Genomic DNA, 25,103 nt, shown 5'->3' with positions numbered 1-25,103 from the left:
TCAAGGACCCATCCCCTCCATCCCATAACAACCACCTCTGTCCTCTACCCATCCCCTCTGCCCTGTGCCCATCCCCTCAATCCCATGCCCATCCCCTCTCTCCCACACTGGTGCTCTTCATCCAGCCCATCCCCTCTGTCCTGCACCCATCCTGCACCCGTCCTCTCCACATTCCCTCCTCTCCTCCATCACACCTCACAGAATGGGGTAGGAAGGGGTGGGTGAGACTGTAGGATGCTCACCATCAGCGATGAGGTGCTCAGGGACATGGAGGGTGATCTTGACAACAAGGGGGCAGTTCATGTGGGAAGAGCACACCAGGCTGATGACACAGCTCGTCACACTGATGAGGGTCAGGGTGGTCTTGTTTACAGGGCTCCGGGGGGACCCCACTGCAAAACATGGAAGCACAGTCAAACCTGACACCTGCAGGACCCAGGAAGGCTTTGGGGTGCACCCAGGGGACCTCAGGGTGCAGAGATCCTGCCCAGCCCCCTGAAAATCCAGCATCAATCCAACCAAATGGAGCCACTTTGGATTTTGAAGAGCATGAAGCAGCCCTTGCAATGGGACCCTCCCTCCTGCCTGCTGCAGCTGGGGTCTTCCTGATCCCCCTCAGCCCGAGCTCTCCCACACCCTGCACTGCAGCAGGCTGAGAACTTTGCAGCAGCAGAGCTTTAAAGCAGAGCTGAGATATTGAGGAAAAGAAAGGTAAATGCAGTGTCCTGGCTTTTTCCCCTCCTTGGCACTTCACTCGAGTTAATTTTGTCATGACAACAGGCCCATGGATGCTTTTGTAAAAGTACTGGAGAGCCCTAACTGCTCAGGGCATGTAGGTCTTTGACTTTTAAACTCTCAGCTGAAGAAGCTGAGTGGAAAAAACCTGTATGGAGACAAAGCCTGAACGAGCCTCTCAGCACCAGCTGAAGGAGATGGATCCCAGTCCCACCACTCCCAGGAAAACAAGGCATCATCCAGCAAACGAGGCTCGACGGGGGAAAACAGACACTAACTCTCCTCCTGGGAGGAGAAAACCTCCTGAAGGGACAGTGCAGGGCAGTGGGGCAAGACTCCTGCCGAGGGACTGAGGCTGTCCCCATGCTCTGCTGCACATACAGCTCGTGTGTGCACGGCGCCGGAGCGAACCCGCGGCAGCTCCGTGCTGAGCAGCAGCCGGGGAACGCACGGGCCGGCCTTTGAAGCGTGTTACTTATTAATATACACCAGTGCCCGGCAGAAGCCTCCAGCAAAACATCAGAATATATTTCATCCTCTGCTGAGAAGCTCCACCGGAGAGCAGCAGCAGCCCACTGCGGAGCGGGGACCGGCGCCTGCCTGCGGCAGCTGGGATTGCACCTGGGTTTCCATCTCTTGCCAGTGGAAAGTCTCCAAACGCAGAGAAGCAACAGCAAATATGGCAAGAGAGGTCACGGCTCCCCACCCACCTCGGCTGCGCCTCCGGCTCCGCGAGGGGTCTGTGTAGAAGGTCAGCTGGGGATCGGTGTCCGCCTCTGTCCCTGAGTCCCCCTCGGGGTTGAGAAATGCTGAGCCAGCTGCAGGGGACACTGAGTGTAGTCATGGAGGGGTTGGCACCGTGCCACCCCAAGCCTTGGCATCCTACATAACCCTTCAGGGAAAGCCTTACCCTGAGGAGCCCCATCTGCCAGGTGTGGCAGGGACAGCATCTTCTCCCCTTCCCACCTCACACACCCGTGCCCCCACCTGCCACACGTCCCATTACCTTACACCTTTTCCCCGTGGCTGTGCCAGTACCCTGAAATATTTACCATGGCAGACACCCTCTGCATCTTTGCAACCAAGCACCCCAACAGGACTTGCATCCTTGCAGGCACCACATTTGCTGTGTCTCCCCACCCAGACCCTCCTTTCCACGCTCTTGCCCGACGCTGATCCTATTTATCCATCCCAGGAGAGGGTGAGTTGTTGGAATGTGGGTGGGTGGAAGCCCAGAGCACCCCACCCACCCCGGGGACCCCCCTACCTCGCGCTTTGTTGTTGATGCGCTTGCGCTGGCTGCTGGAGGTGTGGGACAGCAGCGTGGCCTGCTGGTGGTTCGAGTCCACGGGGCTGGTGGCAATGATGTTGTCCTTGTACTTGTTCATCAGGGACAGCTTGGCATTATCACTCCCTGAGCAGGAAGAATTGAAGGCAAAATCTCTCAGGATAAAGATTTTAAAACAGGGAGGGAGGTGAGAGAAAGGTTTCCTTGGGTCCCTCTCCAGATCATCCTGAGGTGATCAGGGTGCTGCTGCCAATGAGCTGAGCTGCCCCCAATGCACCCTCAGGAGCAACTCAAATACTGAAGGGGACTGGCACCTCACCAAACTAGCCAAAAGCTGAGCTCTAACACTAAGCCTCTCAGGGCACTTCTTCATAACCAAATCTGCAAAGCTTTAAGCACCACACTATGGTCTTCCCAAACCATGTCTCAGCTGAGAAGGCTCCAGATGGATGGCCCAGTTAGTACTATGGCCAAAGAACAAGTGTGTAACAAGCCTCAAAGAATCCCTGCTGGTGCTCAGAAGGTGGCATTAACTCTGAATCACACTGATGGCATGTATAATTTTGCTACTCAAAACCTAAGCTGAAAAAGACAGTGGAAATCCTGGGATACAGAAGGGATTTTAGGGGGTCACTATGGGGAGCTCAGAAGCCACAGTGTTCTGGTTCTGGTTCTTCATCAAGCCACAGGAACCACAGTCCTTTCCCTCAAAGCTCCAGCTCAGCAGGGACTGCTCTCAATGGGCTGCAAGGCCTCCCAGCAGTGGAAGTGCCTCCTGAGGGGCACCAACATCTCACACCCAACGAAAACCCAACGAGAAACAGGGAAAACGCTCGAGGGAAAACACGCGCACGGAACAACAGAAAGAAGACGGGCTGGAAGGGGACCCAGCTCAGCCCGTGCCCACCTGGCGTGAGGTCCATGCTGGCCTTCTCGTTGCAGCCCTGCAGCGAGTCCAGCGTGCGGGTGACCTGGCTGGCGAAGTCCTCCCCGCCGTTCATGCACTCGCGCTGCAGGTGGTGCCGCAGGTCGGTGATGTCGTACTCGTAGCCGTCCAGGATGGGGGTCTCTCGGATGCTGAGCGTCCCGCTGGAGTTGTGGCCCTGCACGCGGGCGTTGCGCAGGCTCTCCCGCCCGTGGCCCCCGATCAGCACCGATGGGATGTAGTGGATCTCGTTGGCCGCCTCGGCGCTGGCGCTCTTCTGCGGCTGCGGCACCCGGCGCCGCTTGCACCACCGCCGGCGGGTGTAGAGGATCATCACCAGGCAGAGGATGGAGAGCAGCAGGGCGATCATCCCTCCCTGCGGGCGCAAACACGGGCGGGGCTGAGCCAGGGGCCGGCACCAGCCATCCCTGGGGACACAGACACCCCGGGGTGGCCAAAGCAAAGGCACTGGCGAGAGCAGCCTGGTCACGCCGATAAGGAAGTGCTGGCACCAGGAGCACCCGGTGCTGGCCAAGCGCTCCCAGCTGGATCCTGCCTCGGGCTGGACCAGCTTTGAAGTCACCACCGAGGCATGAAAAAGCAGCATTTAGAGCAAAGCGTGTTTTGTTTTGCTCTCCCGCAACACGCCTTTGAAAGGAGAGATCAGATTTATTCCAGGCAAATGCTCCTACGGGCAACTTTTTTCTGACCCATTTCCAACTGGTTTCAGTGCTGTCACTCTCAATCTTAGGAGATTTTCCCAGGGCATCCCGAAGAAATTGCAGCACAGATTAAAGGAGATCACGGCTCAAGAGAGACAGATTATTGAAGTGTTGTTTGGGGAATGTCTTGGGAGGAAGAGGCTGAAAAAGCTCCTGCTCCACAGGGACAGACCCCAAAACTGCACCTAGCCCTGCCATCTCACCACTGTCCCCAAGGCCGCCCTCCTGAGACACACTGGACACAGATGGAGGCAGTGAGATGAAAGCCCAAAACTGGCCCTTTATGCACAATCTGCCAAGAATAATAACAATAATAACAATAAAAAGCATGTGGAGCCAGCTAAGAGCTCTGTGTCCATCCACGGCTCCAGCCTCCCTCCTCTTTTCTATGCAACAGGTGATCTTGATAAAATAAAATAATAGTAATAATCTGCTCCATTAGGATAAAACATTAAGGGAATTACTGAATGAGAAGCAGGAGAGGCAGCTGGAAAAGGAAGTTTAATGGCCATTACAGTTTAACTCTCCTTCATTTCCAGGATAATGGAGCTGTGATGTACGCTCTGAGCCTCCTTCCAAACTTTCTTTAAAACAAAAAAAAAAAAAAAAGAAAGAACAAACAAACTCCATTGATTAAGGATCTGCAAAGGTGGGGCTGGCTGGCACACTCTTTCTGGCTAGGAGTCTGCAGCCAGGAAGTGGGGAAATCTCTTGCTGGGGCTGAAAACTGGCACTGAACCATAGAATCCTAGAACCCTAGAGTAGTTTTGATTGGAAGGCACCTTAAAGGTCGCCTTGTTCCATGCCCTTGCCGTGGGCAGGGACATCTTCAACTATCCCTCATCCAACCTGGCCTTGAACACTTCCAGGGATGGGGCAGCCACAGCTTCTCTGGGCAACCTGTGCCAGGGCCTCCCCACCCTCACTGTAAATAATTTCCAATAATATCCGATCTAAACCTGCTCTTTTTCAGTTTAAATCCATCACTACATGCCCTTGTAAAAAGTGCCTGGCCGTGTTCACGCAGAGGTTTTTAGTGGTAAAGTCAGAGCCTAATTCCATATCATGTCCAATCCCTATGAGTTCTTCTGATCCATAAATAAGTGGGGGCTATCCCCGTCCCGACTGGAGATGGCCTCCTGTGTCATAGCTCTCCATCACCCTGGGAAAAGGCCCATCTGCAGATGGGGTGACAAGTTGGTGGGAGGAATACCGGGGCATTCCTGGCTTTTCCTCACTCTCTCTATGCACATAAGATCCCCCACACACCAGAGAGCTCTGCCATATGCCTCTGCTAAACAGGGGAGGCTTGAGTTTGGTGGACACCCATTTGCTTCAGTTTGTGACTGCGGGTTCTCAAAAAAGACTAGTTATTTCACTGAAATTTGATGTCTTTTGCCCTGATAGTCTGAGAGCTCAAACTGTCCCTGAGGAAAAGCTGCCTGTGGCCTCTGGAGATTTCAAGAGGCTCTGTGGGGAGGATGAAAGCCAGCACTGAAGTGTTCTCCACCCACTGCACATTGGAGGGGACCAGGGCACCCCCTCAGGCCCCTGGTTCCCCTCCATGGGAGCACAGAGATCCCATTCTGTCTTCCCCCTGACCCACATGATGGCTGTGAGGAGCCCTGCACCTGATGGCTGTGGGAGTGCTCCTTGCACAGTCCGTGTGAGGACCACAGTCACAATGGATACAGCCCCTTGCTCACATCTCTTCTCTTGGCAACCACACAGGAAAGAAAGAAAATCAGCCTTGAACACTCCATGTGATCTTGAATCCTGGCACAAAATCCAACCTCTGTTTTTCAGAGTGAAAGGATGCTGCTGGAGTGGAGCTGAGAGTGATGGGAAAAAAGGGGCAGAGGGAGGACTCAATCTGTATTTGCACATTTTGGTAGGGGAGCAACGAGTTGCAGATATCCTTTTCATCATCTTGATAATGAGCCTTGTTCCAGTTACTCCTGCCTTGGTCTTGGAATCCAGCAGGACCCAGGAAGACCAAGACCACAGCAGCAGAGTGGGGCCAGGCTCTCCAGAGGTGATGCACCCCCTCAGGAGCAGCTGGGAATGGACAATAAAATAGAGATAATGGTGTAAGATGTTTTGGGGAGTGGCTTTGCCAGTTATTTTTTTTCCTGGAGACTAATCAAGCACAAATGATGGAGGAGAAACCCGGCCTGGGGCTGCAATCTGGAAGAGCAATTGAAGCTCTCATTAGGGTAGGCACCATTAAACAGCCTGTTTGCAGCCTCGGCAACACATTGTCTCCGGCTAATTATCTTCCAGTGGCACAAAAATTGTAGGATTCTTCAAATTTTTTCCAGCATAACGAAAAGAACCCCAAACAATCAACACACCACAGATCCGCTTCCAACATGCAGACCCCTCCTTTCTCTGCCATCAAAAGCTCGTCTCGGTGTATCTGGGGGGAGGAGGAGAGCTGTCCAACCTCGACACCACGTGGGATGCTCTAGCTGCACGCTGTGACACCACGGCCACGGGGCTGCCACGCTGACAAAAGCGGCAGTGACAGTGCCCGGTGGCACCGTGACACCCGCCGCGTGTCGGAGCAGTGGACAGCAGGCACCATCCACGGGCAAAGGGCTCCTGACAAAGTCAGTGTGAATTAACCCTGGGTTAGGGTGGCTGAGACCTTCGAAGCACAGAACACCACCCCCCCCAGGGGATAAAGGCACCCCGCAAACATATTTTCAAAGTGATGCAAACTAAGGGAGAGGTTTAAAGAAGTTCAGTGTTAAAGCATCACTCGGAGAGGCGCCCGAGGCATCTCAACTACCCCCAAAGGGGGGCTCAGTTCCCCATCCTAGGGCAGCTGGAGCCAGATGGGGAATATAAATGGCTTTTCAAAAGCCACTACATTTTCTACAGGCTTCTGGACAGCTAAGGAGGGGCTGCCTTCCCACCACGTACCATGACGGAGATGTGGAGGATCCTCAGCTCCTCCTCTGCCGACTCGGTCTGGGGCTCCTCTGTGGGGTCGAAGCCGGGCAGGTTGGGGGCCCCATCTTGGTGGTGGATGTGGAAGAGCAACGTGCCATTCTCCAGCCACTGCTGCCGCCAGCGCACCAGGGGGATGTCGTCCGTGTTGCCTGAGATCTCTGCGAAAGCAAAGCTGGTCAGGGGGGAAGTACGGAGGAGAGGGTTGATGGGGACATTCCCCTCTTCCCAAAAAAATGGGTGGAAGGATCGAGGGTTACACACAGAAGGCTCCCTCTGGTCACCTCCTGTCAGCGCCATGGCTGCCCCTACACAAACCACAATCTAAAATGGTTAAAGCAGAGTGAAATCATATTTCTAGTTATAATCCAGATGAAGGCCTCTCCAAAAATCCAGATGTGGTGCAGGGAGAGAGCACTCACTGGCAGCATCTCGGGGCCAGAGGCGGGGAACCCAGCAGCATCCTTCCAGCTCTGATTTGGGCAGGTTTCACCCACACACCTCATGTTCAACACAGCTCCAGGCACTGGGAGCAGAGCAACTTCTCAGCAGCACTGATGGGATCACCGGGACCACGTCACAAATTATGGCAGACAAAATATCTCCCCATCCTTTGTGAACAACGAGACATGCACGGAGCTGCAGTCACACCTGAAGCTCTGACTTTGACTGAGGTGATTTCAGAGGTTCTCAGTCTTCAGTCATGTTTTACAGCTCCCCACATGGGACTCAGCCCAAAGACCTGCAGAGGTACCTGCAGCTTCTGCCCAAGTACCCTGACTTTCCCTAAGTGCTTTTAACTTCAAGGTTTAGGGACAATGGGTCAGATCAACAGAGCTGTGCTGATGAGTGATGGCAGTAGAGGATACCCAAGCAGGAGGAGCAGCTGAGGACAGGGACACAACATGTGCTCCAGTACACTAAATGCTAAATCAAACCGAATTCACCTGACTGACTCTAAAATTTCAAGAACATCCTATGGCTGGGTCTCAGCCAAAGATAGGGTCACACCAGCCCATCCCTAGGAGAGATGGGCACCGTTTTAATCATTACCTCCACCTCCAGCCAGATCACCTCGATCACCATCTCACACCACCTTGATCTCAGCCATCAGCTCAAGCCTGCCATTTGCCCATTAGCTAATTTTCCTGAAAATAGCAGATTTTGTTGGGACAACAAAAAAAAAAAAAAAACATGATGAGCTTCCCAGTGAGGCACAACTCCCCCTCCTGCCTCAGCCCTGTGGGGACAGTCCAGCCAGACCCATCCGCTCCATCCCATTCGTAGCCACGCATTTTGAGGGCAGTGGGAAAGAGCCTGTCTCACTTCGGGCAAATTACCATCTTTATTTTGCTTGTTTCACGCTGCCTTCAAATGAAAACTAGAATTCAATTACAGTGCCAAAAAGCAACATTTTAAATTTGCTGTTAATTAATTTCATTAGGCTGCCTTAAGTGAGCCGGCTGCCGGGGATGGTGGCGGGAGGAGGGGGGCAAAAATCTGCATGAGGAACCAGGTTCATCCTCCCAAACTGATTTGATTAATCAAAGGAAACATTAGCCACAGCGAGCGAATTGGCAGATTGTTTGTGCTCAGCACGGGCCGCATTCCTGGCAGTAATCAGTGCACTTGGAGTGTCCCGAGCAGAGGGATGCCGAGCAGAGGGATGCCGAGCGCTCCGCGGTGCCGCCGGGAAGCAAAACCGAGAGGAGTTAAAGTCACCGGGAAGCCAGAAGCACTTTTGAAATTCCCTCTAACTGCTGAGCTGCGTGTGTTTAGGGACACACATCCCCTTTGAAAAGCTGGCCCTGGGAGCTGGGAGGGTTTGAAACGGCACATCTCCTCCTCTCCCACCTGGTCTTTATTCATGGGCTGGAAGGGGGGAACAAGCTTGCCCGCTTTCCCAACTCCCCACGGCTTCTCAACTTGGAATGAACCAGCTCAAATGGAAGAAAACACTCTCCCTGCACCTGCCTGCTAATGTGAAATTAGGAGTAATTAAGGCAAGAGCTTTTATGCACAACAGGAACTCAACATACTGACATTTGGAAAAAATGTAAATATCAGCATTTGCTCCATTGTAAAGAGTGAAAATAATAGATACTAAGAATGTGACATTGTGACATTTAGAAAGCTAGAGTTAGAGATGTTTTTCCCCTGATCTGACATATCATTGTAAAAGCAGCACCCTCCAGCTCATTAATATTTGAGGAGAAATCCTTGATGGAAGTTATTTAAATGATTAATAGATTATAGTAAATTTAAGCCTTAAAATAGGTTGTCATAATTTCAATTTTATTTAAACAGGCTTATTTTTTAAAAGAAAAATGTATTCCAGTAAAAAATGGATTCTTGTTTTAAAAGAACAGAATCCAGCCACAGAGCCTGGGTGCATTATCTTTTCTCACCAGACATCACGACATGATCCTGCAGCCACATTGCACACAAGTTAGAAATGCTTGTTAGACAGAAGAAAACACCCCAAAAATCAACCACCATCACCCCAAACTGGGAGGCTGTGACCTCTTCATCACACTGCAGGACAAGGCTGCTCCACCATCACTGCTCCTGCCCTGGGCAAGGGCTCCTGAGGCAGCACCTGGATGAATGGGCTTCACCCTTGGATCTTCTCCTCCTCTCCTCAAGTGCCTTAGCAACACGTCAGCTGCCCTAATCCTACTCCATTTTTACTTGAAAAAATTACACATATAAATGCTTTCCTGCACCTCTGAAGTTCTCATGGAGTTTGGTTCCAGCAACACCAAGACAAGCCCAAGCTTCCTCCCTAACACAGCATTTCTCTGTTACCTCTTCTCCCAGTCCAATGCATTCCACTTTTATCTTGCTCTCCAAGCAGACATCTCATCACCTGGTGGGAGATGCCATGGTGACCCATGTAGCCAGCTGGGACCATTTATCTGGATGCCACAGGGAGTCAGCTCTGCCACGGGACTGGCAGGTGCCAACTCTCCTGACCAGGTTGTACCATGGGGTCAGAGGAGGTGGAAAAGCAAGCAGAAAGCCAAAAATTAAAAAAAAAAAAAAGCCCAGGGGGAAAGGATAATTTCAAGTTCAAAGTTTGAAGGATACTGATGAAAAGCCTGGCCCCTCTGTGGCTTTCATTAAGGCCTTGGATAGGAAGCCATTAGCACGAGTATTAACTTCTTGCACCTCTGTTAAAAAATAGCCTGCCTGAGTCAGAGGTTAATAACAGTAGGAGACCACTAATTAGGCTGTGCTGCATTCACCTGGAATCAAACGTGGCCCAGGTCCTTCATATCTACAGGAGCAGCAGCCTCCAAAGGCCCCAGCTGAAGCTTTCAACATAACAGCTGTGGCTGCTCCCCTCCCAAACCATCTGTGAGGGGAGGGACAGGGAAGGAAAGGTTCTGGAGGAGTGATTTGAGGAGAGGACAAACGACCAGACTGAAGGTGCTGGAGGTGCATGGATTTATACCTGCTTCAATACTGATTATCCCAAACAACCTCATTTCCCGAGGGACAGCCGTCCCACCCAAAGCAAACCCAATCCTTCCGGAGGCAACACCACTGCATCCCCCAATTTTGGGAGGCAACAGCTCTGTCACAGCCCAATTCTGCACCTGAGCTGGTGCAACATTAAAACCATGGCCCAGGAGCCCAGTGCTGACATGGACCCATTTCCATGTACTCACCTCCCCACTGGGCCCTGGCATCGTGGCACACAAAGAAAAGAGCTCTCCTTAAAACCTCATGTCAGCATTTCGATGGAAAAAAACACCCAGCAAAACAATTTTCCTCTCCATTTGGAAGTGTTTTGCACTAATAGGTGCCTCCAATAAGTCAAATCAACTCTGCCATAATGCCAGTCTCCACAGACTCATTTCATACAGCAGAGCACGGATTTTGACTTGGACTTGTATTTCCTTGTTAACATTTAGACCTGGCTTATTTTCCATCTGGAACCTGACTGGGTTTTTATTTAAGTTCCCCATTAGCTAAGGCTTTTGCTCCATGTCTAAACCTCACAAATCCTTTAAAGGGCTCAAATTCAGCTAAAGCAAGTCTTGCACTCCTGTGCAAGGGTCTCCAATGTCTGAAGAGACTCAGGAGACTTTCCCACCATGAGTCACCTCAGGCCTTGATTACTATCAATTCAGATGTCAAAATGCTTATCCTGATATTTAACTCGTTTATACTTCCAGGGTTTTAGTGACACATCACTCATGGTGTAATATTCATGTTTTTATGGGCCTGTTAAAAAACCCCACATTCATCACTGACTATCCATATTTTATTTGCTATTTTTTTCGCTGCCTCCCATCTGAGGTAGGAAAACCAGCTCATTCTGTAGGTCATTTCACCTTTCCAAGACAATCCAGCTTTTCCATACCAGCAAACATAAATCTCATCTTATATATTGGGAACCTGCTTCAGTCCTGGGACAAAATTTCCAAAAGACTCATAGATACGGGAGAACATAAAGGCTCAAGGAAAAGGCACTGGTGACCTCCCTGGAGCCACTCTCTGGCTGTGTCAGAGAGATCATCCCCCCATGATGTCTGCACGTGAGGCTGGCACACGTGAAGCCGTAGCAAGGCTGACAGATAACCAGGTGTCTCCTCGCAACATAGGGTGCCTTTGCTTTTGGGAAGGTCATCAAGGAGTTGCATTTCAAAGCTGTAGCCATGCTTTAGCCCCGCCTGAACTGGGATTTTTGTCCCAAATATGCCACGGCCCTAATTCATCCCTTTCTTTAACAAACCCCTCCGTCACCCTGGGAGCGACGCTGTGCTGCACGACCGCTTCCAGAGAGAAGGACACTGATTCATCACTAATGGGTCTCAGTCGACTGGGTTTGCTCTGCAGCTGCCGACCTTACAGCACAGCGTGCCCCATTGCCCTGCTCTTCCCCATGGACCTTAAGGATGTGCCCAACCACACCTGCCCAAAATCCCCTCCAAGGTTATTTTTCCATCGCGTTTGTCAATTTTGACCAAAAGCTGGGAAAAAACAACGAGCAGACTGGGATGTTCGCTGGTGTTTGATTTCCACTCCTGTCTTGTTAGTTTGGTCCCATCTGCCATAACTGTGAACTACAGAGGAGATGTGGGAAGAGAGACCAAATCCACCTCCTGGAACAACACTCATGTAAAACAAAAACCCCAAAGCCCCACACGACAGTGAGCAAAAGTAAAATAAAGAGAATGTGTGACAACAGCCTATAGATGTGAGGTTGATATACAGACTCCAGAAAGGACCACATTTGTAGCTGATATCCCACTCAGCAATGCTATCACATCACCTCTTCCAGAGGGGAACTCAGGTCTCCATGGAAAGAGCCCAAATGATTAAGAAGCTCCTGGAAAATTACTGCCCTGGCCAAATCATCTCCCAGCAAACCAATGGGATGGAAGGCATGAACCCCTCGGCTCTGATGGTGTTCACTTACGAGCTGCTGAACTCCACCAGCACAATCACCATCACTCCAAAAGGGTGAGATACTGGGGAAGCAAAACCCGGCAGAGGAGACCCCAACCTCTTAAACAAGCTCTCGTGCATCATGGAAATTAAAGAGCAGTAAATTCCGCTGCTGCCCTGGACACTTTGTTAGAGGAACTGGTAGGTGGGTAAATACGGGTCACCCAACGCTGTAAAGGGTGATGGACTCATTTCAAAGAGTTCTTGTCAAAATCCACCCTCAGATTTTCCCAAAGCTCCAAAGTGGGGCTGGGATAAGAGGGAAAGCCCTCTTGGAGCCCACCAGTTGGGGGAGGAGTGAGAGGTTATTTTTCTCGATGAAAGGAGGTTACCATGAAGCCCCACGGAGATCTTTGTCAGGACCTCGGCTGCTCAAGAAACATTCTGGAAGAGGAAGCGAACGACAAAGTTGGTCACCAAGGCTAAATTTAGTCTCCTCAAAGCTAAAGCTGTGAAGTTGCTGGTGGAAAGCGGGCAAGGAAGTGGGCAGGTGAAATTCAACTTTGGTGAAAGAAGCCAATCTCGAATCCTGCAAGTGGTATTCAGGTCAACCATCTCGAAAAGGAGGAGGCAAAGCTGGGAAGGTTCGGAGGAGGGGTACGAGGAAGATGAGATGTTGCAAACAGCCTTGTGAAGAGGAGAAGCCAACTGTGTTAGGACTCCTCAGTAAAGGAAGCAAACAACTGAGCAGGGACATGATAAAAGCCTATAAAATCAGCAGGCCTGTGGAGCAGTGGGAAAGGTAATGGTTATTCATCCTTTCTCACTTTGCAAAAATTAGGCATGTAAAAACTAACAATAGGTTCCTTTTCAACCAGCATTAAGTAGGGAAGCCTGAGAAAGGAATCAAATTCAGGGAAGACAGAGTCACCAACAGCTATTGAGCCAGAGAGCCCGGAGGCACCTCCCAGCTTGGGAAATCCCTGCAGCAGGGAAAGGACTGTATACAGGTATGCTGTGGTTTTAACATTTTTTCCCCAATTATCAGCTGTGGCTGGAGATGCCAAGAGACCACAACCCACTGTCCCCACACTGCCCAGTCTCTTGGGGTTGAAGGGTGACTGCAAAGCTAGCCAGGTGCTACCCAGACCACCCTTCTTGAATGCATCCCACATCCACACGTCCCTTCAAGGACAGGCTGAGACCCTCTGCTCCCCCAGGCACCGCCTCGCTGAGTGAGGGAGACCCCAGGGCAGCTCCTTCACACTGAGAGAGCTTCTCAACATCCAGCCAACAACTCCCCCTGTCCCAACTCCAGCCCTCCGTGCTGCCAGGCCCTACAGACCCAAGGCGCTTGCCAAGATTCCCTTCAGCTTTCCAAGCCAGCCAGCAATTTTCACGGGGGGGCAAAGGCCTATTTATATCCATCGTGGGCTGGCAGGGAAGGTAATGGCCGGCCACTCCAGCCCATCTGCCAGGCACTTAGCAGGACACTGGAGCATATCGTACAGGAGAGGTCAGGCTATGGTGGTGGGACTGGCAGGGGAGGTGGGGGGAGGCATTACAGCCGTGACATGGACTTCACTTCAAGGGTAAACTTCAGCTCGCTCCTGCACACTAATTTGTTTAAGTGCTCGTTGCGCCGAGGCCAAGAGGTCAGGCAAATCAGACATTATTTTGGCATTCTTGTGCTCAGCACAGGAAACGGGAACAGCTGCTCGTTCCTCATCTCCTGGGGGGAGAGCCAGCACCTGTCAGTCTTCTGGGACACAGGAGGGATAGGGTGGCCTTCCCAGAGGTGTAAACTGGGCCAAAATAACCCCGTCTGCTCACTTATCCACAGCGGGGCCAAGAGCTTTTCCAGGAGGTGATCCTCCCCTTCCTCCCACCTCCCCCGGTGGGACTGATGCTGCTTTTGGGGCAGGAAGAACCCTCACCTCTTCTCTACTGGGATGGACAAGGCAGGCAAGGGATATTGCTACCACAAACTCTTCGGTGCCTTAGGAGCTCTTACCTGACTTCAAGCTCCATTTTCAAGTTCGTGGAGAGGCTTTGAAAGATGGAAAAGTGAGAATGAAAAAAAGAAAAAGAAAAAAAAACAAAAAGAAGAAAGAAGGAGGAAGAAAGATGTAGAAGGGGAAAAAGTTAACTGTGCATCTTGAATTTATCACTCTTGAAAGAAGAGATTGTCAAGAGGGCCAGAGACCAGCCAGTGCACGGTGATCAATGGGAGGACTTTTGGGTCTAGTCAAGCTTGTTTCAGATTTACAGGAACTGAAGAGAGGCATAAATCTCTCGCTGCCTGACAAAAATGGAGGTAATTAAACCTGCAGGTGTATATAATTGTCATATTGATGATCTATATAAATCAGCAGAGCCAGCAGAGGCACAGAGCACCACATTGAGCTCAGAGGAGCTGTTTGCCCACGCACTCGGCCAGGGGACAGGGCTCATGGGCACAGGACACGGCCCTGGGGCTGCAACCACCACCACAACCTTCTCCTTCACGAGAGACCTTCTCCAATTGCCCCCACATACAACAAAAGCAGTTGGACCCCCCACCTCTTTCAATTACCTGCAGCCTCTTCCTGGCTACTACAAAATCTCCTGTGACTGCAGGAGGACGAAGATGGGACCACAAGCATTGAGATGCCCGACCATGGACACTGTGGGGGGCTCTTTGCAGCTGCTTTGAAGCTCTGAGCCCAGGTGCAAGTGGGGCACTGACTCGATCTTGTAGCGACCCTTTTTTTTTTTTAATTTATTTTAACCTTTGTTATTTTGGGAACTTTGAAGCCTAAGCTGCTCTGAGGCAGCTGCCTTTGTAGGAAGGACAGAAAGTGCAGAGGGGGAATTTGAAAGAGGGAGAGAAACAGGGAGGGGAAAAACGGTGCTTCACAGCTGAGGTCTGCAACAGCTCCTTCACTGCTTCTCCCGCATCCCAACAAACCCACCCTGGGAGGCACTCGGGGCTCTTTTACCAGCAGCTGCAGGAAATCTGGATGCAAACTGACCAGGGTGTCACCCATTTCTCTATCACTGCAGCCCAGAGAAACCTCCCTCTCCTACTGCTCAGTGGGACGTCCCTCGGTGCCTGTGGCGGGTGCAGAGCATCCTCTCCAGCCCCCACAGAGCAGCCCCGCTCGGTGCCATGGGGATACACTTCTTCCCGCCGTGCCACGAGGGACAGGAACACGAGGGAAGGGTTTCCTGTCATCTTTGCCAGCCAAGCCCCCTCTCACGTGCCCACGGGCCAACTCCACGTCCCAAGTTGAGGGCTACGTACGTGCGGCAATCGGATAATTAAAAATTAAGGAAGAGTTTCTGCATTGCAGTCCGAATTATGTAACACTGCTCTTGGGTTTCAGCACCCATCAGCTTCAGTGCCATCACACAGCAGCACAGACCCTGCCTGTATTTACCTGCCTGCCTTTTGAGGCAGGGCTTGCACCCTTGGTAGGGAAGAGGAAATCCCAATGTCATAACCACAGGAAGAAAATTCCCTTATGTTTGCACGAGAAGAGAAAAAGGAGGAAAATCTACTGATTTTCTTAGCCCAGTGCTAAAATCTGAGATGGTCAGAAAAAAAGGGGATGGAGTCATGATGCTCCAACCCTCTCAATTGCCAAGAGTCACCCTGGCCAGGACAGCACCCCCATGACCATGACCAGGGAACATTTCTGAGCAAGAGGCTGCTGCCTCTTGCTTCTCCTACACCAGAGAAGCAGCAGCCCATTTTAGCAAATAAGCAGCATCTCTGTAAGCAAACAAAATCAAATCAAGGTGAGGAGTGAGCTGCATTTTCAGTATCTCAAGAGCTAAGAGCCCTGCTGGACTCTGAGCACCAGTAACTGCAAACTGCTGCATTTATGGCCAAATCTTTGCCTTAACCCTGCGAGCTCTGGCTGTTGCTGAGTCCAGGGCTCAACGAGCCATCCTGCCACTTCCTCCTGCCACCTCCTCCCTCCCTTGGCCAGAAGCCCACTGAACACACAGCCCTTGCAGTGCTATTCCCAGGACATGGATGCTGCCACCTGGTGTGAAAACAGCCATTAATTCCTGCTGTGATTAGCTCCAAAAGGCACTTTACTGTGCTCTGTGTCCAACAGCCTAAAGAAGGCACCAAGGATGCTGTGGCTCACACCCAGAGCGAGAGGCTCTGCCATCACTGCTCCTAATGCCCCTTGGCTGTTGCCTGGTTCCTGCATTATTTACTACCTCCTGACATTGTGCCTTTCCTCCCTCCTCATGGTTTGCCTTTTCCTGCCCTCCCTCTATCACCCCAGTACTTCCCTGCTCCTGGCATGCTGGTGTTTCACATCCATGCTGCCTTTCATCCACCAGCATGTGAAATCCCTTCTTCCCAGCTCTTTAATTACAAGGAGGTTGGATCCAACCCAGGCTGCCCACACCACTCCCATCCCATGGTGAGAATTGCACCAGGTCCATCCCAGGAACCTCCACATCCCTCACTCAGCCTCCAGCCCCAGTGCCCACAGAACATCCCTTCATTCCAGTTTGTGCTGACAGGCATGAACGGACTGTGGGAGGATGCTGGGGCTGAGGCTGAGTCCTCCAACTGTTAACCAGAGATGTGCCTCACTCCAAAAGCAAGAAAAGGTGGAAACATGATAATAAAAGCTGTGGAAGCCAGCCTGGCTCCAAGGCTGACTCCCCTCCCTGGCTCACAGGCATTCCCACCACCCACCACAGGGGCTGAGCTACTTCTCAGGTACCCCAGGAGCACAGCACACCCAGGAGGAGAGCAGATCCTGCTGAAGAAGTAAAAAAGTTGCTTTCATTTTTCCCTGGAAGGATGTTTCAGGCACTGTCTTGCTTGCAGATGCTTGGACACACATCCCAGTCCACTAAAGCTGCGCCTTGGCACGAGCTGGGACGAGACCCCTGCAGCTCCTCGGTCATGCACCAGCAGAGACATTCATAATCCCCCCCCAAATTCCCAGGCCATACATGTCCTGTCTGCAGAGACAAACTCCCCAGCTTGTGCCCTTGGCCAGCAGGAAAGCCAGCAGCTCCACGGCAGCGTGACAGCTCTGAGTCCCGTCCCTGCTCCTCTCCAGAGCCCTCCCAAAGTGGCAGAAGGAAGAGCCCAGCTATTTCTGGCTGAGCAATACAGGAAAGGTTGGGAAAACAGCTCTGCACCAGCACAACCACCGCTGGGAAAGCAGCGCTCAGGGGAGCTCGGGGCCAGCCCAGGGCAGTGGGAGGCATAAAAGGCTCTCCAGTCCAAACCTGAGGCTTCCAGGAGATTTCCCAGAGGCTGTGGACACTGGGGACATCATTAGGGGAGCAAACGGGCTGAGAGCACCGCAGCAATTTAAAGACCCTGCAGCCACTGCTGCCAAGTAGACTCTGGCAAGAAAATTTAGCAGTGGGATGTCTCCTCTCCCAAGCATCTCCCCTTCCCCACCAAAGCTGGCCAGTTTGACTGATCCATGCAGGAGCTCCCCTGCTCCTTCTTGCAGGAGAAAGGACACCACCTTCTACTGCCACCCACGTACAGACACCCCCCCGACACACGCTGAGCCACCCGTCCCCATGCTGGACCTGTAATCTGTGGTGTTTTCCAACATCCTCACCCCTCCTGCAGTTCCCTGAACCCTCCACTCACACCAATCCCTCCCCAAACCCTCCACCTATGGAGCTAGAAAGGGTTATTTTAAGCCTTTAGACACCTCTTCTAAAAACCCACCCTGCTTCTTCCTCTGTGTTGGAGCAACCCTGTTACAAGAGGGCATTTGATGGCTGTGGGGCAGCAGCACTTGGATGCACCAGGGAACTGGTTCCCAGCACCGTGCCCTCCCTCTCTCACTCCCCTTGGGATGCCAAATTAATTGCCTTGTCTCCCGGAGCTTTTAGCTGGAACAAATAAAAGAAAAAGGGGGGTTGCCAAAACCCATAATAAGGTCTACAGTTCCTCTGAGCTACAAGGGCTGCTTTAAATTTCGTGGGTTTTTCTTTTTTCCTTTTTTTTTTTTTATTTGAAGGAGGTTTCCATGGTAACTGTCTCCCATCACACAAGAGCCTGTCCCGGGGATATTTCGGGGTTGCTAATATCTGCCTTCCCAGGAAGACGCTGTGTTGTGACGGTGACATCGCAGCTGGGTTTTTTTGGCAAGGGAGGAGGGCAAGGGTTCAGGAGAGAGGAAAAGGGGGTGCCGCTCCCAAAAACTAAGGTCAAGGTCCTACCTGCACCTGGTTTACCCTGCCCAGCAGGCAGATCTCCATCCCAAAGGGCTCAGGCGGCCAGGCTGTGGTTTCGCTTGGACCACTGACCTGATTTGGGAAACACTCCCAAGGCAGTGCAGCCCTCGCCAGGCCAAGCAGAAGTGACGTGGCCAAGCGAGATCACAGGCAGTCTCCCTGACATCTTCTGCCACCTTCTCCTACCCTTCTTCCAACCCTTGGAAAGAAATTCTCCCCTGCGAGGGTGGGGAGGCCCTGGCAGAGGTTGCCCAGAGAAGCTGTGGCTGCCCCATCCCTGGAAGTGTCCAAGGCTAGGATGGGGCTTGGAGCAACCTGATCTAGTGGAAGGTGTCCCTGCCCAAGGCAGGGGGTGGAACAAGATGGTCTTTAGGGTCCCTTCCAACTCAAACCATTCTATGGTTCTATGATTCTCCAATTTCTTTCCTCCACCAGGTTAGTTTTCAGCTGGATCAGCTCCCTGTGGGAGCAAAGCCAGCCCTCTGCATCCCCCATAGCTGCTGCTCTGCTGCGCTCATTAGTCATCCTAATTACTGAAATGCCTCAGGGTCGGCCAGAAAAGGGACCGTGTCACCTCTTGCATCAGGGCTGCAGACCCCAAACTTCTGTGACACATGTGCCACCACCAGCTCAAGGATCCTTTACTCCCCTTTGATTCAGAATGGTAAAAAAATGCCCATTCCCCAGCGGATCTCAGGCTCTGCAGACATGGAGGGGACAGACTTAGACTCCTGTCTCAGGAGCAAACAAGACCTCACAGCAAAGCAAAGCGTGGGGTCAGCTTAACCACGCCCTAAAGCAGGCTCCAAAGAGCCCAGCTCTGGGGGAGCCTCCATCCCAAGCACCCCCCAGCTGCAGGGCGGGAAAATGGGATCAGAAATACCAACACACTCCCACAGGAGCAGAGCACACTCTCCTCTGGGTGATTTCTCAGCATTAAGCCACAGTGGGACAGCCAGAACCTGGCAATCAAAAATCTTCCCTGATCTACACAAATCCCCCAGCTGCTGCTTGGGGTGAGCCACCGGCCACTGCTGCAGAGAAGCCAGAGCCCAGCAATTTGGAAGGAAAAGGACAACCAGTCTTAAATGACAGAGCCGTCGTCATCCAGGCACTGCCTTAATCCCACAGGCAAAAATTCCTTCATTTGAAGGACTGCTCTGCAGCAAGGATCCAAGAGAGATGAGTTCAGAGCCTCTGTTTAGCTGGCTAAGCAACCATGAAAAAAACCAAAAAGGAATAGAATATAAAATAAACCAGAATAAGCCAGAACAGAGTAAAATAAAATAAATAAAATAAAATAAAATAAAATAAGGTAAAATAAAATAAAATAAAATAAAATAAAATAAAATAAAATAAAATAAAATAAAATAAAATAAAATAAAAGGTAGGAAAAGGGATGCAGCCCAGAAGCAAATGCTACCAGCACATGGAGAGAAGAGCAGGGGTGAGATGGTGGCATCAGAGAAGAGTGTGGCTGCCCAAGAGTCCCCTCCACCACTGGAACCACAGCCAATTCCAGGGGGTAAAACCTGCCACAAAGCTTCGGGGGTCTTTGAGGAGCACCCACAGGGGCAGCCCAGGCCCCAAAACTGGGATGGGTCTCAGGGCAGGAACAGGACCAAGTCTGAGCATCCCTGCCTGGAGGTGGGCTGAGAAACTCAGGCTGGGAGCGATTAAAGGGAGCTGAAACCTGGGACCAGGCCCCTTGCAGCCCCCTTGGCTGAGCTCCCTGCCTGCCCTGCCAGACCCTGACACCCCCCCTGAAAGGCCAAGCAGCCCCACATCCCACTCCCCCCACTGCTTTCTGGGTCAGCGAGATCCCCTCCCAGCCCCGCTGCCGCTGGAGCCAGCTGGATGCACGGTTGCTGTGGCAACGGGTTCCCAGAGACGAAATCCTTATTTCTTACTTTTTTTCCCCCTTGGCTAAGGAAAAAATATACAAGAGGCCCTGTGCATCCCCAGTGCCACTGAAACCTCTGTGCCCAGCAAGAGCGATGGGGCACAGCATGGGGACAAGGTGCCCATAAGGATGGGGACGTGCACCCTGTGCCTCCCTCATGAGACTCTATCACCTCCCAGTTCGCCATGGGGGACTCCCTGCTCCTCCCTGGGATGCTGCCAGCTGTCCTGCAGCGTTTTCCACCCCGCTATGGGGTTTTAAGGGCTGCCCCTGCTTGTAGCTGAAGTTGGTGCTGGGCTGCACTGCCTGGAGGAGGGCGTGTGATCAAGCATGGGGGTGCCCTCGGTGCTCCAGTGGCTCACCCCTCTGGCCCCATCCTTCAGCTGGAAGAGGGATGTGGAGAGGTCAGGTTTACATTGCATGGTCAAGAGGAAGGGCTGGAATGGGGTCCCACCAGCAATTTGCACCCAATTATTAGTAAGCTATTAGATATTGCTGTTAGATGAGCCTGTCCTGTCCCACCAGGTGCTCCAGGGCAGGATGCATCCCCTCAACAGATCCCTCTCTGCTTTGCTCTGCAAGCCCCCAGGCCCTGGTGATAAACATCTCCCACAGCAGACTGGACACCCAGCAGCACTCTGGATGCTACAATCATGCCCCACCACCAGCAGCAATCACTCCAGGAGGATGTAGGAAGAACATAACATTCATGGATTTTCAGTAGACATAAACTCCAAGCAGGAGGGAATTCAGTGCATCCCACTGACAAGGCAGATTTTGCCAAGGGGCAGGGAGGCTGCTGGGACAGGGCATTTTGGAGTCCCTTCCCCACTGCAGCTCCTGGTTGGGACCCCCTGAGGCAAATTCCCTGGCTGCCCTCCAAGCCAGCCGGCAGGAAGATGACAGCAGCCTCCCCCCTGGCCAGGCACATAGATCACACCGGCGGGTTTCAGAGCATGCGACAGTGTCCAGGATCAAAGCCAAGTTCAATTAATGGCTCACAATCTTATTAGAGAAATTATTTCAGGATCTTGAGTAAAAGTCCGATATATCCACTCCATTCCATTAGTCAGGCTCATTTAGTAATTCAATCAATCTAAGCAAGGCAATTGAGCTCCCCTGGTATAATTTAACTTGGTTATTCTCTAGGTACTTAAGAATTTCTTAATATTGGCTTCATTATTTCACCATTACACCTATTTCCAGGTGCAGGGTTCGCACTGGAGCGATGCTGTGGGTCCCATGGTGGGATCAGCTCTGCTGTAGCCCTCTGTCATGTCCTGGTCCCTGTGATGGGGAAGGAGAGTTCTGGTGGTGATGCCAGGGTGCCACTGTCTCCCCTAGGAATTAAGTCAAGCTGGGGACTGGCACTGCAACACCCCAAAAACCATTTTCCTAACGCAGAGAGCTGGGAATAAAGGGCTGCCCCGCATGCCAACAGCTTTGGGATCACAACCAGCATCCAGATCCAGGTGAGAGGAAAAAAATTCATTGGGATGCTCTTCTCACTAGACGTGGAATTGGAAAAGAAAAAAAAATGGGATAATGCAACCCTGCAGCCCCTCGGCTCCTGCTTCCCTCCTCCAGGGCCTTTTAGGAGCTGGGGGTTGAGGACAGAGCAGGTAGGACACCGTGTCCTGCAGTCTGCAGCAGCGGGGAGGTGTGTGGGATGAGGATGAGAGCCGACGGGTGTCACATCTGGCCGCGTCCCTGCGCAGCCTGGAAGGAGAGCCGGGGCGGGCAGGCTCCGTGGTGGCCCGTCGTCCCAATTAGCAGCAGCCAACATCCCCACTGTGATCTGTCTCACAACCCCACAACCCCCTGTGCTACCCTGCTATTAACCCAGGGAAGTCACAGTCAAAAAGCTTAGCTAGGATTTAACAAAAAAAAAAAAAAATTCGTTAGATATTTCAGGGAGATATTCGAGGGCAGTTAAATATGCCCAGCTCATCGGCGCCTTTGAAAAATCTCACCCCTCTAAAAAATTAGAATTGATTTTGTATTTAAAAAGGGATCTATTTTATTTAAAAGTAAGATAATTTGAAATCCTGACAGCTTGTATTAATGCTGGAGTTTATGATAATCTATTAAAGCCACTGAAGTTAAGAACCGTCTCCCATCCTCTGCTGCTGAGGCTCCCAGGAGGGTGATGGGGAGTGGGAAGTCGGGGGTGAGGGGCTGCACTGCCCTATTTCAGGGCACAGCAGCTGGGCTGGAAACTGGAGAGGCAGAAAAATCTCCTTCAGCTCTTCCACACTCAGGGGAAAAAAAAAAAACAGGATGCAAAAAACACCCAGCATTTCAAGATCTTGAAATATCCAGAAAGCACGAGTTCAACACATCAGCTGCGCTTTCCCATTCCTCAAGTCAATTTTACACTCGAAAAGGTATTTCAAGACTTCACTTTTCAAACATTCATTGCACTACAGAGAAGGCAAAGGAGTCAAAGGCACCGTCTTTGGCGCGGTTTTTAATTGCATCGCAAATCTCCACCGAGCCCCAGGGAGGCCAGGGTGCTCATAAATACCCCTCTCACTGCTTTATAAGCTGAGAAGGATGGGGCCCAAAAAAATTAGCAGCCTGCAGGACTGTGAATCCAGTTAATGACATATCAAATGTGGCTGGATGCCGCCGAGCCAAGCAGTGAGGAAGAAGGGGGTGTGAAGGTGAGCAGACAGGGAATATTGAGCTGCAAATTAGCATTTCTTAATGGGCACCAGCCAGCAAAATGCTTCCTCCCTTCAGGAAAAAATACAGCTAATGCAACAAACACAAAATGAGATGAAAGGCAACCATTCCAAATTAAGGTTTCCTTGGTTTAAAGCAGGATGAAACCAGGAGATTTTAAATGCAGGCAGCTCGGTGTGCACCAGCAAGTGGCCCTATCCCGGCTCCCACCTGAAAACTGGTGCTTCCTGAAAATTCAGCAAACCCACAGCAAAACAGGGAAATGCTGTCAGAATCCCTCTGAGGACAGGTACATAAGGCAGGTTTATGGGTAGGAGCACCAAGTTGCTCCTCAGAGAGGCAGCACGTGCACAGGAAGGCAGCCAGTGCAATTAAAACTCTCTCTGTTCATTAACAAAGAGAGCTACAAAGCAGCAGAAAGCTTTGCCCAAGTGTCTACTCCCCTCCTAAACCAGAGGTAACAGTCCCACACACTGTCCCTCTGCTTTTGGAAGAATACACAAGTAGATTCAGGGTCCCAATGTTTAGGAGAGCTGAGCACCAACACACTCAACACACCCACCTCTGGCACAAGGATGGCCACAATAGGTCTAAATCAGGCACATGGAAAGCAGGCAGCAAGCAATGCCTCACCCTCTAGTGTTAAGATAACTATAAAGTTAGAGCTCATCATTAATTTACGTTACCAGAGCATCTCATCAGGAGTCATAAGGGCTCAGGAGTAAGAGCTGGTTTTGGGATGCCTCGCTCAACACACACCTCTCCTGGCACTTAATTTTTAACAAGCACCACACGTGGCTCTCCAAAGACCCCGTTCTCCAAACACCCCAGCACATCTCTAGCTGGGGGAAAAACCTTGACCCATGTGCCCATCAGTTTGGCTGCTGTGGCAGGGAGGTGCCACCAAGGCAGGGGAACCACTCACAACAGTGTCCATGAACACTGGCCAAGCTTGAAAGCTCTTGAATTATTTAGGGAGAATTTGAGGGGGACAGACAGCATCAGAGTGGGATGACAGCCTACCACCCTTGGGCTCCCCAGTCCAGACCCTTTTCCAGCTGTTCCCTTCACCCTTTCCCCTGCCATGATCCCGGCCTGCTGCAGTCACCTCCCCAAGTGCTCCCACCCTCTTTGTGGGGAAACAGTGGAATGGGGAGACCCCTGGGGGAGTTGATTGAGAGCCCATGCGGCAGAGCCAAGGTGCCACTGCCATGAGCCTCTGTGCAGCACTTCCTGGTGCTCCCAGCCCAAACCCAGGCCCTCCCTGAGGGGGGGGCAGCACCTGGGTCTGGTCCAAGACTCTGCCAACTGGGAGGCAGCTCACTTTCCCTTGGGAACCTGCTCCCTGTGCACAAGCCCTGGACCTGAAAGACACCAGAGGAGAAGGAGCAGCTGCCCAGTTTCCCCCAGTTCAGACACGGAACCAGACCAGGCTCAGAGTGGGTGTGGGGATTATCCAGCCCTCTGACACATTCAAGCTCAACGAGGTGGGCACAAATGGGTCTGGTGTTTGCCAGGAATGGTGCAAGCAGCACTGTATGAAGCCACATTCCTGGAAGGATGTTTAAACATACCCCCAGCCCATGCACAAGGGCTTGTGGAAACGCAACTTACCACCCACATCAGTTCCATACACTGATCTGACCATGTCCCCACCGAGTGCACAGTGATGCTCTTGGGATTTTTGGGCTGAGGGCTCTCCAGCTCCAGAGGTTCAGCCTCTTAATCACCAAGTCTGGGTCTTGCAAGACCCCTGTGCATTTCAGAGCTTCTGCCATGCCAGTGTCCAGGCTAACAGTAGTAGTAATAATGATAATAATAATGATTCTAATAATAATAAAACCAACACCCACTCATGGTAAAGCAGCACAACAACAATAACACCCACACATGGCAAAGGGGCCATACCAGCTTCAAAGCAAGCTCTTCTTTCACAGGAGAGAGGAAGATGTAGCGTGGCATTTCCCAGAAGTCACCAAGCCAAAACCCTGGCAAATAGGGAGCCTGAAAGGTACAGGGTACCCTGCCAGCTCAGCCCTCAGCCCCAGCATTCCAGGCAGGAAGACTTGTACTGGGATCCCTGCTGTGTCTCCACAGCCCAAACCCCTGCCTGCTGGGGGCTGGCACAGCCCCATGCATGCCCAGGTTCTTGGGGAACCAGTGTCCCAGGTTGCAAAGTCCCGGGGAGCCCAGCCACCACCAGGACGTCAGGGTGCATTGGCACGGGGCCAGTCATCCTTGCATTTGTCTGGCAGCAGAAAG

General features: G+C 51.8%; 1 protein-coding gene across 5 annotated transcripts in view; it reads right to left on the bottom strand.

The window, feature by feature from the left end:
- Window positions 1-25,103, bottom strand: part of ASTN1 (astrotactin 1) — a 58,949-nt gene that overhangs the window by 31,809 nt on the left and 2,037 nt on the right. For 4 of the 5 annotated variants that reach the window (XM_051793645.1, XM_051793634.1, XM_051793640.1 and 1 more), the window contains exons 2-6: window positions 6,599-6,786; window positions 2,931-3,324; window positions 2,003-2,149; window positions 1,446-1,565; window positions 243-392 (exon numbers count right to left, since the gene is read on the bottom strand). In XM_051793645.1, coding sequence (XP_051649605.1) covers window positions 243-392; window positions 1,446-1,565; window positions 2,003-2,149; window positions 2,931-3,324; window positions 6,599-6,786 — 999 coding nt within the window. The remainder of the gene's footprint in view (window positions 1-242; window positions 393-1,445; window positions 1,566-2,002; window positions 2,150-2,930; window positions 3,325-6,598; window positions 6,787-25,103) is intronic. The other variant, XM_051793625.1, reaches the window with a different exon arrangement.

This window comes from Manacus candei, unplaced genomic scaffold, assembly GCF_025592945.1.
Source record: "Manacus candei isolate 608988 ecotype Guabito, Panama unplaced genomic scaffold, ASM2559294v1 h1tg000005l, whole genome shotgun sequence".
Taxonomy (NCBI): domain Eukaryota; kingdom Metazoa; phylum Chordata; class Aves; order Passeriformes; family Pipridae; genus Manacus; species Manacus candei.
Note: the sequence above shows the minus strand (reverse complement) of the source record. Positions and strands in the feature narration are given on the sequence as shown.